Source organism: Thunnus maccoyii, chromosome 3, assembly GCF_910596095.1.
Source record: "Thunnus maccoyii chromosome 3, fThuMac1.1, whole genome shotgun sequence".
NCBI lineage: Eukaryota > Metazoa > Chordata > Actinopteri > Scombriformes > Scombridae > Thunnus > Thunnus maccoyii.
Window position 1 is genome coordinate 7,579,048 of NC_056535.1, and position 15,077 is coordinate 7,594,124.

Below are 15,077 nucleotides of genomic sequence, written 5' to 3' on the forward strand. Positions count from 1 at the left end.
GATGAAAGATATTGATAAAAGAAATTAATAAAAAGAATAAATGCATAATATTATGTAATACTTATTTAATACCATTATATCACTTGTTTCAGTAATTATGTAAGTAAGATATATATATATATATATATATATATGTATGTATGTATGTATGTATGTGTGTGTGTGTGTGTGTGTGTGTGTATATGTATATATATATATGTTATATATATTAACTATATTATATATAGTTGAGTTGGATAATTGGCCAATTAAGTTAGATTTTATTAATTCCCCCGGATGAAATCTGTCCTCTGGATTGCACCCATTGTAGCTATTGAGGAGCAAGGGGCAGTTCAGTGCAGGGCTCACAGCCCGGCTCCAATTCTGATGCCGCAGTCTTGGTGAAGGGCAATGGCACGAGAGGCTATAGTCTGTGGAATGATTCTGAGAAAAATGAGGGGTTTCCTCTTAGGTCCAAATGTTCACTGCTTCTTAGGTGGATAAATTACATAGAATTGCCAATGGTTTTCATTATTTCACATATAAATTAAAATAAATTAGGTGCACTGAGTGAAATGGATTCAGATGAAGCCGGGTTCCCAGTGTGAAACTGAGTTCCAAACTGTTTCTCACATAATGTAATATTTTTGAGATGCTTGCCAGCATACGGTGGATCTCTTTTAGAGTTAATTTTTGAAATATATGCATCCAGTGGTCTATATGTTACTGATGATTAAACAAAAAGTGGTTAGAGAGTGATGCTCAGGGTCAGGACTACACCTCTGTTTGAGCCACTCCTTTCACACACAATATGGTCCACTACTCCCCCTAGTGCTTATCGGGAGGCAAGCAGGATTTAATGTAGCCACATCTACCAGCCTAATACCTATGTGTTATATTCACCTTGCGAGGAAAGGGATTTGCAGTATTCAAGAATGATGACTAATATAATGGGAAGTCACATACTTATGGAGCGTTCAATGTCACACAGTGGTCAGAGCTGCAGTATTTCATCTTGTTTCAGTGTCAAGATTTCTGTTGTCCTTCACTGGATAAGCTTTTACATGGAGATGTCAATTAAAAAGGACTTAGTTTTTGTAAGGCCAGTGTGGAACGATACTGTGTCAAATCTTCCAAAACATTACATGTTATAAGAATTAGTGTTTTTTATTATATAACATTTTTTAACAATGTTTTTCTAAACCAATAATCATTTGAACGCAGTATGTCTTGTGTTTTTATATTGCTCTTGCAGGTGGTAATAGGAGATAAAGTGGTCCTTAACCCTGTGAATGCAGGACAGCCTCTACATGCTAGCAGCCACCAGCTAGTTGACAACCCAGGATGCAATGAGGTACATGAGCACTGTGAATTCAGGGCTACATGATTCAACTTCCACTTACTTACTTCTTTAAACTGGAAGATGACATGTGGTTTTAAGAATCCTGTATTACTGACAGGGCAGTTAATTTTGAGATGAGATTACATGTCTTAACCTTTTAAATCTATACTGCATTCACACACTCTTCTCTCTCAGGTTAACTCTGTAAATTGCAACACAAGTTGGAAAGTTGTTCTGTTCATGAAATGGAGCGACAACAAGGAAACAATACTAAAGGGGGTAGGTATCCTCATGTTTTTGTGTGACATCACTTTCCAGAAAGAAACTCCTTCTGAAACTTAAATATATACAGGTACTTTCACATTAAGAACACATTAAATCTTGTAAAAAAAAGTGAAACAAACTGCAATAAAATATTGACAAAATTCCTTTTTCTATCAGTTTTTCTATCAGTTATACACTGTGTCTATGTGTCTTTGTATGTGTGTGTCCTTGTGTGTGTGTGTGTGTGTGTGTGTGTGATGGCAGGGTGACGTAGTCCGCTTGTTCCATGCAGAGCAGGAGAAGTTTCTCACTTGTGATGACCACAGGAAGAAGCAGTATGTGTTTCTTAGAACAACAGGTCGGCAGTCTGCCACTTCTGCTACCAGCAGCAAAGCACTGTGGGAAGTAGAGGTCAGCATAACATGTTCTTCAGATAAAACCTAAGTGAATGTTTTGTTTGTCTCTCATTTATCTCATTTTTTCCAGTTGTTCTAACTACATGACCTAATACCTTGTCTTGCACGGTGCAAGTGCCCTAACTAACCACAGAGAAGAGAAAATGTGATGTTGTTTACATATCATGTTGTTAATATGTCTTTTGCTTGCTAGGTTGTCCATCATGACCCATGTAGGGGAGGTGCAGGCTACTGGAACAGCTTGTTCAGGTTTAAACATTTGGCCACAGGGTGTTATTTGGCTTCAGAGATGGGTGAGGTGTGTGTCAACTTCTTTTACCTTTATATCTCATTGGTTTATAATGCTACACTCATGAATACTGTTAATTGGTTTTCATACAGTTTATATCTGACAAAGTGGCATAAAGTCCAGATTTAATTAACAAAATACTCTTGACTTTGTTGGTCAAGATTCATATGGTGTAGACATACAGGTGAACCGATGCACGGTACAGAAACCACAATTTAAAATGAATGTGAATGAGGAGGATATTTGACATGTGGGTGTGTTTCCCAGGTGAATCCAGACTTTGAGGAGGAGAGTGCTGAGCAGCGGTCCTCGGTAAGTCAGCCTGATCTCTTCCCCTCTGAGTGCTTAGCCACGTCTTGCTGGTTGCTCCACTGCTATTGATCTAATCTGATCAATTCTGTGCTGGATCTTTACTTTCTGCTCTAGGTGGTGGACTTTACACCCTTTAATTTCCAGGTACTGTCATATAATCTTTACTTGGCTGCAGACCTACACACTGCCTTACATGTTAAAACATATCACGGAAATCTGTCATTGTCATGTCTGCACATGGATCCTACTGTCTTTGCTGATTTGTTGTCCAGTTTCTCTTTTGGTACCCTGAATCATCACTCTCATCATCTAGGTTGTGTGTGCCTTCATTTCAGTAGCAGTAGAGTATCACCATGCCATCCTCCCAGCTGATGCATGTCATACTGGAAATCACCATTAGGCGGCAGTGTTGTACAAACTATTATTGACCTCAACAGGGATGTTATGTGTAACTGAAGTTCTCAATAATGTGCCAACAAGGTCCAACAATCTGACATGATGACTGAAGCTGATTTCACTGATGTGCACAACTTCAGTCAGGAGTGAGAACTAATCAGTGATATCAGCTTCAGTGGTTACGAGTCGGTTAAAGTGAAAACCTGCATACTCCTTGGCATCATCTTGGTTGAGGATTGATAACGTATTATAATCACTATTAGTGTTCTGTGTTCATTCATGTACTTCACAGCAGTTTGTAGCCAATGATTTGTTCCCTCACAGTGCATTTTTTGTTGCTCTAGCTGGATGCAGATAATGAAGCTTTGCGAGGTCGTCTGCGAGCACCACAGGAGAAAATCATGTACACCTTGGTGCCAGTCCCAGATGGCATGGATATCTCTTCCATCTTTGAGCTAGACCCCACCACTCTGAGAGGAGGGGACTCCATGGTGCCTAGGTATAAAATAAACACACACACATATATACACACTCAAGAAAGATATACCAATTCCTAAATTATTTTAGAATTCACTTGAAATTCAGATACTGTCTCACAACAGTGAGAGTGAAAAATTTTCACCATTCCACTATAACTGCACAGAGTGAAAAGAACTTTGTTTGTGCATGTAAAAAATGCTCTAGGCTGCTAAATACCCAGACCATCAGTGTACAAACATGCCCAAAACAGCTTAAGTTGTCAGTATGCTACCTCAGAACTGCTTGTCGGAAGGTCAAACAGCCTCGGAAACCCCCTTCACCAGGCCTTTACCATTTGGGTGGGCTGTGTTGGACAATTGCTGATACTTTCCAAAAACAGCAAGCAGGATTTGAAAATCTCTCTTTAGCTCTCTTTTTCATTTGTTACAGAACTATTTCTGTCACTTTTCATGTGTACAGCTGAGTGCAACACTATGAATTCCTTCCAGGAGAGACTGTTTGAAAATGTGCGCTGGTATCCCCATGATTGAACAATAATAGCATCTCTTCACTATGATGGCTGGCTTTTCACTCTACCTTTGAGCAAGGCTGTTTGGAACAACTACAAACACTTTCCTATGTGGTCTATCAACATGTTGTATGAACCAGTCATTTTCTAGCATAACCTCTGCTCTTAGAAGTGATGATAGTTTAGTTTTTTTTAAATTTCTGTGCCATGCCAAACATTTGGTCCATCCCACCTGGGACTACAATACACCACTATTATCCAAAACATACATCATCCAGTATTGCATATACAAAGCATGTGGGGAAAAAAAAGAACAACAGCAACACAAACAAAATAAAAGTAAAACAAAACAAAAACTGAACTGTTCACATAAAGATCTGCTACATATCTTCTCTTCTCCCAGGCTTTCTCTGGATAACTGGCGAATTTATATGTTTAATATGTGAAAAGCTGACTCAGTCTTTGTGCATCATCTATATTTACAAAATAGGTATCTATTTTTATCTTACCAAAAAGCATCGCACAATTCACAATAAAAAGTACAGTAGATACAAAATGGAACTCATTTTCTAAATCATTTGTCTCTTATAATAAATTATCAAAGACTATGTCAGAGACCCTTCAAGCGGAAACATGTTTCTGGCCTTTAATGGAAAACATAACATCAGGGATGCTGGAAAATATGGGGGAATTATCTTGAATGACAAATATCTCATCACCATGTTGTCTAATCAGTAAAACCACAGTGATGTCAGTACTACCACAAAGCATACAACTGCAGAAGTAGACATTTGACTGGTGTGTGGAGTTGAGGGGAAATTTTGGAGCATCAGTTTGAAGGGAGTGTCTGTTTCTGAGGTGACGAGGGATTGTTTGGGTTGCAACAATGGATAAGGACTCTGTTCACTGTTTATGTTCTGTTATGTCTGGTTTAGCAGCTGTTTGTTCTGGTCACTTATTGACTGGACATTCAAATGATATTGTTGCCTGGTTTTTTATGTTTGGTTGTATCTCAGATAGAATGGTAAACTCTGTTAGGCATACTGTGGGCATCTATGGAGTATTTTAGAGGATAAAATTGGTTATTTTATTGGTCATTTTATTGTTTTTGTGATTGCAATACAAAAGCTGATTACTTCTGGGTGTTTTCATTGGGCAGGTTTTTGGCTTCTATGCAGACTCAATACAATACTGTAAAATTTTACTAAGATATAATGGAACAATATAATGACGGTAACGATATAATTGAAAGCAATTTTTTTGTTTTTTTTTGCTATCATGCATTTGTAAAATAATCATATATGCCTGTTTGGTTTGTCTGTGTGGATGTCTACATTTTAGTGACTTTTAGATGGCATGATACTGGCCAAGAAGCGTAATGGAAGTTCACTACAGCTTGAAAAAGAAAACTATTGTCACTGGGCTGAGAGTAGGCATGGATAGTGGGCACACAGGGGAAAAACTACATTTCAAAGTCCCATATAAGAACATTGTTATATGTCTCAGTTAAAACCACAAACCAGATAAAAAGCTGTGCATGCATTCACACACAAACACATTATCTGGCAGAAAAAAGTCTTATCAGCAAATCTGCTCTTTGCTCCCAGCTTAGTTCAAAGTGAGTCATAGTGAATTATAGATATGATGTATCAAAATAATTTATATGAAACTGGCAGTTTTAATTAGTATGAAAATGATGTGATATATTTCATGCTGTTGTGGATAAAAGCAGGTTGTTAACCATGATGTGTTGGCTGGCCTTTGTACAGTACCTGTGTTTTCAGGCTCACTGTATGTCGGTAATGAGCCTCTGTTTTGCTACTTTATTTTTGGTGACAGTATTGTGTGAGAGAGATTGTGTATTCTAAAATCACAATCATGTATTTGTCCCTGTCACTACACATCAGATAAGAACAGAGCCTCTCTACCATGTGTCAAAGCCTCTATTGTGTCACATCGTCAGGTGCGTGCCTGCATGCTTCAGGCTACTTCCTCAAGCACCTCCCACTCCTACCTGATATAACCCTGCCCCTCAAACTTTAGCCAGGGGACTAATTAATGCCTGGGAGAACCGGTACACAAAGGTAAGCCTGTTAGCTTCAGTGGGCGGTTATGTAATGCCTGCCAAGAATATGGCTACTGTCTGCTGTCTGTGCTAAAGGCCTGAGAAGTTGCACACACCTACTCACACACACACACACACACACACACGTGGAACAGGTTTGAAAGACGTACAGTATTTGGCTCAGACATGACTATGTGTAAAGGTTTAGTGCTTAATGGAGGAGAGATGATACTGTACAGGTCACTACTGGCTAATCTGTAATCGTGCCACACACTTGGCTGAGGAAGCCATTGTAAGCAGTCTCTTCCTACCATGGACGTTTGTTTATGTATCTTACTCATTTGTTATTTCTTGAGTAGCATACTTAAAACAAAGATAGAAAGATAGAGATATATCAATATACACTAACATAGCACTCTATTGGATATACTATACCTCTATCTCAATCCTATCTTTGTGAAGCTTTTAATCTTCAGGTTTTTTGGCACTGTTTCAGAGAGGTGTTGATTCATGATCATTTCAGAGACCGTAGTTTATGATGGTTGGTTAATAAACTGTGATATATATAGAGGTGTTTCTGATATTCTATCCTCCTCATCTATGTAAATGGGGGGATATACACCATGTGCTAGTTACAGTACTTATTTAGAAAGCATATCAAGTTAAGGGGAAAACTCTTACTGCAATTTCAATGACTCTAAATGTCCTGTGTGGATTAAAAATGGATGATGATGGATTTGTGGACAAATGTTGAGGCTTGCTGCATTTTAAAATAAAAGGCTGTCAAAAACAACATCATCACTCTCATCAAAACACATGCCACTGACTACTACTTCTAGTACTTCTAGTAATAATTCAAGTTTCTTCTCTTAGTATTTCAAATTCAAGTTTATGCAAATTACTTAAGTGCTAAAAAAAAGCCATAGGCTCATTCAAATCAAAAGGTTTTATTCTCAATGGAACATGAATGTGCTCATGAAATGCCTTGGCAATCAGTCCATTAGATTTATAGATATGTAGTGTAATAAGTTTAGATTTTGGCCTGAGGGTGGATCTAGAGAACAAAGCTCTGTGTGTCCCAATAGGAAAGAAGAGCATGAATGTACTCAGTAATCCTCAGCGGTGTATTAAGAGCAGTAGGAATTAAGTCCAATTAGTTCCAAGACTGCAATAGAGGAAAGCCTTCTTAATCAGCCAGTTTAGCCTCCTTAAATTTGTCTTCTGACCAGTTCCCTACAAACATACAGTAGGTGTGCAAAATGGTTCTAAAAATGCTCTGATGAGACATGTTTAGGCATTACTAAGAAATAAGTGTCTCACTAATGGACTATGTAGACTCATAGATCATGTTCATGTCAATTCCAGTAGTTAGAGGTTAAAACAAGTCCAAAACAGTTTCACTTGCTTATGGACGCTTTGAATGGACTGATGGATGTTGATGGCCATCTATATTGTTGTAAGGTTCAAACATGTGATAAACCCCATAAAGGGACCGAAACCAATAATGAATGTATAACGAGTATTGCCTTTGTTGCCAAACAACTGATATAGCTTATTAATCTGTTCCATCTGTTCTGGGTGGCATGTTTCTTCATTACCATGAAAATGGCCAAAAATAGGCTGAAAATAGTCCTAAAAAATCCCTGTTTACTTCTGTTTGAGTAACTTTTGATAAAAAAATAGAGAGAATACTGTAGAGAATACTGCCAGGCTCATCCTTGAAATGTCACTGTTCAGATTTTAATAGCACTTAATCACCATTTCCAAGTCTCATTCCATAGTTCCTTAATCTTAACTGATTTTTTTTTTTGCTTCTAGGAGCTCCTATGTGAGGCTAAGACACTTGTGCACCAACACGTGGGTTCACAGCACCAACAACCCCATCGACAAAGAGGAGGAGAAACCTGTTATGTTACGAGTGAGTAGTTAATGGATCGGCCATGTATAGCACAGGTGAGGTTGTCTGAACAGATACTGTATTTTCAAACTATTTTGTTTTTCCAGATTGGAACATCAGCAGTAAAAGAAGACAAGGAAGCTTTTGCCATTGTCCCAGTGCCGCCAGCTGAAGTGCGTGATTTGGACTTTGCCAATGATGCGAGTAAAGTGTTGGCGTCCATTGCTGGCAAACTGGAAAAGGGTACCATTACCCAAAATGAAAGGAGGTAAGCAGTTTGGAAACCTACAATATACTAAATTATTATGTTACATGTATGTATATATTGTTTGTTTTATTTTACTTTGTACATTTCTTTATTTAACATTTAATGAGTGGAAGGAAAACCTTATTTAACAGAAGTGCTTAAATTCTCACAGAAATTCTGTTTTTAGTGCAGTTTCCAACATTAAAGTTATATTATACTGTATGTGTTTGACTTGTACACTTACATACGTACACTCCCCAGGTTTGTGACCAAGCTTCTGGAAGATCTAGTTTTCTTTGTGGTGGACATCCCCAATAGTGGGCAGGATGTTTTGGAGATCATGGTTAACAAGCCCAACAGAGAAAGACAGAAACTCATGAGAGAGCAGAATATCCTGAAGCAGGTTGGTTTTAAACTTTAGAAAATGTTTATGCACTGGTTTGAATTTTCTGGTTTTCTACATTATATGACATTAAAATTGTCCATTGCCTTTTCAGATTTTCAAACTCCTCCAAGCACCTTTCACAGACAGTGGTGATGGTCCTATGCTGCGACTGGAGGAGCTAGGAGACCAGCGCCATGCTCCTTTTAGACATATTTGCAGGCTTTGCTACAGAGTGTTACGCCACTCTCAGCAAGATTACAGGAAGAACCAGGTGGGTGCACACAACAGTTCCACTCTGACCCCTGATATTATATGGCCTTTTCTTTGTAGTAATAGTCCTGTCGTTCCTTCTCTTTGTAGGAATACATAGCCAAACAATTCCGCTTCATGCAGAAACAAATAGGATATGATGTGTTGGCAGAGGACACAATAACAGCTCTACTCCACAACAACCGGAAGCTGCTGGAGAAACATATCACTGCTGCTGAGATAGACACATTTGTCACTCTAGTGAGGAAGAACCGGGAGCCAAGGTGAGGCTCACAGGAAGGGACAGGCCTTGGCTAGTATCATGAACTGGCATAGAAGGGGGGACTGTGGCCAGTTTGGGTCAGATTTGTTTGTATAACAGCTTCCAAGGAATGTAAATCTATGTAAATGTATTCAAATGTGTGCAGAGGAGTATGAGTGGTACTGCTTGTGCATGATCTTGGCACTGCAGGTAATTTGCTGACAGTTAGTGTGCGCTTCTGTTGTGTTCAAGTCCCGTCAAGTGTGGTTAATGATGTTTGAATCAGGCTGATCCAGAGGTTTGAATAAAGGAGGCCCTCACAGTTTGAACTGTTAGAGTACTGAGAGAGCAAAACAAGACATTATTATTTCATCTTCCTGTACTTCCTGACATGGGACTGTTATATAATCTAATGTATACAATAATCATGCATATCTCTTTACCCTTAACCCTTATTCCCCCAGTGCGTATGAAAAAGAATCATGTATTGTGATCTGTATGCAGGTTTCTGGACTACCTGTCGGATCTCTGTGTGTCCATGAACAAGTCCATCCCTGTGACACAGGAGCTCATCTGCAACGCAGTGCTGGATCCTACCAATGCTGACATTCTCATTGAAACTAAGTTAGTCCCTCATTTTTCTTAATTTGCAGAGTTTTTGCTAAACTGAGATGAGCATTTAGAAATAATTTTTGGGCTGTGCTTCACCAGATTGGTCCTGTCGAGGTTTGAGATTGAGATAACAACAAATGGAGAGAATCCAGTGGAGGCTGAGGACGAGGAGGAGGTGTGGCTGTTCTGGAAAGACAACTGTAAGGAGATCCGAAGTAAGAGCGTCCGAGAGTTGGCCCAGGATGCAAAGGAGGGCCAGAAGGAGGACCAGGAAGTGGTCAGCTACTACAGGTCAGATGTCTTGTTGAGTATGCATATATGAAAACACGCACACTGTTGTAAGATCATTTTATAATGGTTTCAACATTGATTTGACCGGATATTTTTTGTCAAAGTAATGTAGAAAAGTAACATGAACTGTTTGGCATGGCATCTGACCAAACTGTTATCTTCTAAAAAAAAAAAAAAAAAGTTGCAGCAAAACATAAAAAAACAATAGCACCACCACAGCAGCACAAGTAATATTCAAGGATCAGCAATATGGGGATAACTCAATTTTGATGAGAAAGACTTGATTCTTATAATCCTAAACGTGCATAATTTCTCTCCATAGATGCCAGCTGAACCTCTTTGCCCGGATGTGTCTGGACCGTCAGTATTTGGCCATCAACAAGATCTCTGGTCAGCTTGATGTGGATTTGATCCTGCGCTCTATGTCTGATGAGGACCTGCCCTTTGACTTGCGGGCCTCTTTCTGCCGCCTCATGCTGCACATGCATGTGGACCGTGACCCCCAGGAGCAGGTCACGCCTGTCAAATATGCCCGTCTTTGGTCTGAGATTCCTTCTCAAATCGCTATCGATGAGTGAGTTCTTCTCATGAATATGCTTAATTCAGTTGTATTTCCACTCCAGAGATCTTGGTAAATCTCTAAGATGTGATTCTCTTCTAATCTCTTCAGCTATGACAATGATGGGACCACCAGAGATGAGATCAAAGAGCGATTCTGCCTCACCATGGATTTTGTGGAGAACTACCTGAGAGAGGTGGTGTCACAAAACATTCCCTTCTCTGACAAGGAGAAAAACAAGCTTACTTTTGAGGTATTGCCTCTTTGGGAATCATGTGAACAGATTTGATGTCACATTGTTTTAAATAAAATCTAAATCATGGTTTTGAATTCTTTCTACAGGTAGTGAACCTGGCAAGGAACCTCATATACTTCGGTTTTTACAACTTTAGTGACCTGCTTCGACTGACAAAGATATTACTGAACATTTTAGACTGTGTCCATGTCAGCACCATATACCCCATCAACAAGATAGAGAAAGGAGAGGAAAGCAAAGGTAATCATCCAGCTCCTAAGGCTTAACTCACTCATGCCCAAAATCTTAAATTATTATATAACTTCATAAAGCTTCAAGATTGTGTTAATAATTTTAGCAGGCAAGTTCTCTTGAACTGTAATAGTTTTACCACATTTACCTTTTTTCCTTATTGTTAGTTACTGTATCTTGCAGGAAACACAACTAAATAGATGTGTATGAAAAGTGTCAATAAACACATGGATAATGAGATACCAGTAATATTAAAATTAATTATGTCTTGTAAATGTTTGTAGGCAAGTGAAACATGTTTTAAATATATTAAAATGAAAAATAAGCTATATTACAAAGTCTTCATCTCTGCAAATATGTTTTCATGTATAATGGTGAAACTGTATTAAAAAAACTGTCTTAATCTCTTATTTACTTAACTAATTCAACTCTCATATCTTAAGCACAAATAGGGTCTCTCCACACAAAGTTGCTGTCAAAATACTGTATTTCACACTGCAAATATCAAGTATTTAACATTTCTGTGAACTTGAATATTATTGATCTTTTTCTGTGTGTACTGTAGCTGGCAGCAATGTGATGAAATCCATTCATGGAGTCGGGGAGCTGATGACCCAGGTAGTGCTGCGGGGAGGCGGCTTGTTGCCCACCACACCAACCCATCAGCCAGAGGGAGATGTGGTTAAAACCCAGACTGAACCAGAGAGAGAAGACATCATGGTCATGGATACGAAACTCAAGATCATCGAGATTCTACAGGTGAAGACATCAGGAGACTGATTCCTCCTCAAGCCCAAACACTTAGCCCTGTTGTCTGTATTGTAACTTTTTTTTCTTTTCCTTCAGTTCATTTTGAACGTACGGCTAGACTACAGGATCTCCTGCCTGCTCTGTATTTTCAAACGTGAGTTTGATGAGAACAACCCACAAGGAGATAACGCTGCCAATCAGAGCAATAATGTCACAAGTCCGATGCCAGGTATGATGCCACTTTAATAACAATGTAAAATTTAGTATTTGTTATAATTTTGTCACACATAAATGTCAAAATTGACTTCTTTGAAGTTTTTAATTTTTGAATTTGAACTTAATCCAGGAAATCTTGACTTTGAGAATATTGAGGAACAAGCAGAGGGGATCTTTGGAGGAAGGTAATTCACAGCTATTTCATATCTCCAAAGCGTTTTAACAATGGCTTGAAGAAAACTGCAGTTAAGTAAAGACAATGTGTATGTAATTTCTGTTTGACTGTACTTTCAGTGAGGAGAACACTCCACTAGACCTGGATGACCACGGTGGTCGTACCTTCCTAAGGGTCCTGCTACACCTGACCATGCATGACTACCCCCCTCTCGTGTCTGGAGCGCTTCACCTGCTCTTTAGACACTTCAGCCAGAGACAGGAAGTCCTCATGGCCTTCAAACAAGTAAGCCCTACCACACTTTAACTTTTCATTTTAATATCTGACCATGCACACATCTGACCTAGCTTTCATAGGTTGACATAAATTCACAAGTGCAAAACTAGAAGTGGGAATAGAGAAATTAAAAACATTCTGACATTAAGTTTAATGCTAATCTCCACTCTTCACCTGAATTTAGGTCCAGCTGCTGGTGACCAGTCAGGATGTTGATAACTACAAGCAGATCAAGTCTGACCTTGATCAGCTACGATCTATTGTGGAAAAGTCTGAACTGTGGGTTTACAAGAGGCAGGGAGAAGATGGGATGGACGGAGATGGACCTTCAGAGTCTGATAACAAAAAGAAGGTACAGTAGGTCATCAATACTCAATGAAAAAAAGAAAACTTAGATACATTTGGTAAACCTATGATAATCTCATAAAGAGGCTATTTTACTGCAACATACAATGTATCCCGATAATGCTATAAAACATAAAGGACTAAATTTTTACATTGTTCTTCATTGTTTTCAGGGAGATTCAGGTGGTTCAGACAAAAAGAAGACAGAAAGCACCAGTAGTTACAACTACAGGGTTGTAAAAGAGGTATGTTTGTTTGTATTTCTATCTTGTACTCTAATGCTTGTGATATGTTGCGTGTAATTAAACTCCTGTGCTTGTCCAGATTCTGCTGCGTCTCAGTAAGCTGTGTGTCCAGGAGGGAGCCTCAGGGAAGAAGAGTAAGAAACAGCAGCAGAGGCTGTTGAGAAACATGGGAGCTCACAGTGTGGTGCTGGAGCTCCTACAGATCCCCTATGAGAAGGTGCAATGCTGGCATTGAATATTGTATTACTTTCATTTTACACATTGGCACTTTCCCATTAATGTAATCTGAATAAAAAAGAAGTCTGACTCTGTGTTATCTGTAATAGGGCGAAGATGTCCGAATGCAGGAGATCATGAAACTGGCTCACGAGTTCCTGCAGAATTTCTGTGCAGGCAACCAACAGAATCAGGCTCTTCTCCACAAGCATATCAACTTGTTTCTTAACCCAGGGGTGAGTAGCACACACATGTCAGGGTTACTCTTAAGGATTGATTCCTATGGTTGATAGAGTTCAATTTCCAAAATGCAATGGAAAAACAAATCTGAAATTCATTGTCTTCAGAAAAGGGTTTTTCTGTTGCTCCCACTGATATGCTGGTCCTCTTCTTATCTTTTCCGCTCACTCAGATTCTAGAGGCAGTCACCCTGCAGCACATCTTCATGAATAACTTCCAGCTGTGCAGTGAGATCAACGAGCGTGTGGTTCAGCACTTCGTCCACTGTACTGAGACTCATGGTCGACATGTCCAGTATCTCAAGTTTCTGCAGACCATTGTGAAGGCCGAGAACAAGTTCATCAAGAAGTGTCAGGACATTGTCATGGCTGAGGTCGGTCCTCTGATTTTTTTTATACCAGACAAAACAAAATGAGTAATGCTGGTAATATCTGCTACAGAGGAGATAGTGATTTTAATTAAAGAAGAAAGACAGATGTGTTTGTATGATCAATGTAAAGAGTGGTGATACTAATGGTAATATGAGGTTTTATTATAGTGACAATAAACAATAAATTTAAACAATAAAGATGCTTTGATGATAACACTGTAGTCTTTACTGTGACTCTCCCCCACTCAGCTTGTAAACTCTGGTGAGGACGTCCTGGTCTTCTACAACGACCGTGCGTCCTTCCAAACACTAGTCCAAATGATGCGTTCAGAGCGGGACCGTATGGATGAAAACAGCCCTCTAATGTACCACATTCACCTGGTGGAATTGCTGGCTGTCTGCACTGAGGGCAAGAACGTCTACACTGAGATCAAGTGTAACTCCCTGTTGCCCCTGGATGATATTGTGCGTGTCGTCACCCATGAAGACTGTATCCCTGAGGTATGAGTAATGAGTTTTATTCAATTAGATTGACGTGAAATGTGTTTAATATTCAGAGGTATGTACTGAAACATACTGATAAGGAATTGAAATAAGGTTAATTAGGCTGATCAGCTTTTGTTATGCGTTATCATTACATTATACATTGTTAGTTGACGCAAACAAAAATCCTTCTTAGTGTGATATTTCCATTTGTATGTTGCTTGCATCTCTAAAGAAAGGCCAGTACCAGTAAAGCAGGCTTTGCAGAAGCTAAATGATAAGATACACCCCTCAGATAAATATTTATAGTTACAAGGTCATAAGAAGCCACAAATACGCAACAGTTCAGCACAACAGTTTGGAGGAAATTAAAAAGTTTTTTCACAAGTGTTGTGGTCAGAGATTCCTTTTTGCATGCAAGTTAGCATTGCACTCCTATAATATTGTCAGATTCACAATGAACTGTTTAAAACAACTATCAACATAGATATAGAAGAACCAGACACAGTCTTTTTTGTTCTATGATTTCTTGTCAAAATCTGGTGCCTACATTGCCCACAATGCAACTTGACTGCACACAGTTCACTGACATCACTTGAGGCAATTTATCACAAAGACTTTACAGACTTTTTTTTTTTCACATATGCAGCGATACTCCCCAAGACCTGTAAACAGACTTTGCTGCGTAAAATCTGTGGAGTTCCCCCTTAAACCTTGTTGT

The 15,077-nt window shown here is 39.0% G+C and overlaps 1 protein-coding gene across 11 annotated transcripts in view; it reads left to right on the forward strand.

Annotated features, from left to right (window-relative positions):
- Window positions 1-15,077, forward strand: part of itpr1b (inositol 1,4,5-trisphosphate receptor, type 1b) — an 87,332-nt gene that overhangs the window by 15,933 nt on the left and 56,322 nt on the right. For 7 of the 11 annotated variants that reach the window (XM_042404534.1, XM_042404561.1, XM_042404576.1 and 4 more), the window contains exons 7-33: window positions 1,235-1,333; window positions 1,517-1,600; window positions 1,850-1,996; window positions 2,195-2,299; window positions 2,558-2,602; window positions 2,717-2,746; window positions 3,343-3,497; window positions 7,870-7,969; window positions 8,056-8,216; window positions 8,457-8,598; window positions 8,693-8,851; window positions 8,941-9,113; window positions 9,596-9,715; window positions 9,803-9,994; window positions 10,317-10,568; window positions 10,665-10,806; window positions 10,896-11,049; window positions 11,606-11,799; window positions 11,887-12,019; window positions 12,137-12,191; window positions 12,301-12,466; window positions 12,642-12,809; window positions 12,976-13,047; window positions 13,127-13,264; window positions 13,374-13,499; window positions 13,676-13,876; window positions 14,123-14,374. In XM_042404534.1, the coding sequence (XP_042260468.1) occupies window positions 1,235-1,333; window positions 1,517-1,600; window positions 1,850-1,996; window positions 2,195-2,299; window positions 2,558-2,602; window positions 2,717-2,746; window positions 3,343-3,497; window positions 7,870-7,969; window positions 8,056-8,216; window positions 8,457-8,598; window positions 8,693-8,851; window positions 8,941-9,113; window positions 9,596-9,715; window positions 9,803-9,994; window positions 10,317-10,568; window positions 10,665-10,806; window positions 10,896-11,049; window positions 11,606-11,799; window positions 11,887-12,019; window positions 12,137-12,191; window positions 12,301-12,466; window positions 12,642-12,809; window positions 12,976-13,047; window positions 13,127-13,264; window positions 13,374-13,499; window positions 13,676-13,876; window positions 14,123-14,374 (3,765 nt within the window). The remainder of the gene's footprint in view (window positions 1-1,234; window positions 1,334-1,516; window positions 1,601-1,849; window positions 1,997-2,194; window positions 2,300-2,557; window positions 2,603-2,716; window positions 2,747-3,342; window positions 3,498-7,869; window positions 7,970-8,055; window positions 8,217-8,456; window positions 8,599-8,692; window positions 8,852-8,940; window positions 9,114-9,595; window positions 9,716-9,802; window positions 9,995-10,316; window positions 10,569-10,664; window positions 10,807-10,895; window positions 11,050-11,605; window positions 11,800-11,886; window positions 12,020-12,136; window positions 12,192-12,300; window positions 12,467-12,641; window positions 12,810-12,975; window positions 13,048-13,126; window positions 13,265-13,373; window positions 13,500-13,675; window positions 13,877-14,122; window positions 14,375-15,077) is intronic. The other 4 variants (XM_042404552.1, XM_042404586.1, XM_042404605.1 and 1 more) reach the window with 1 other exon arrangement.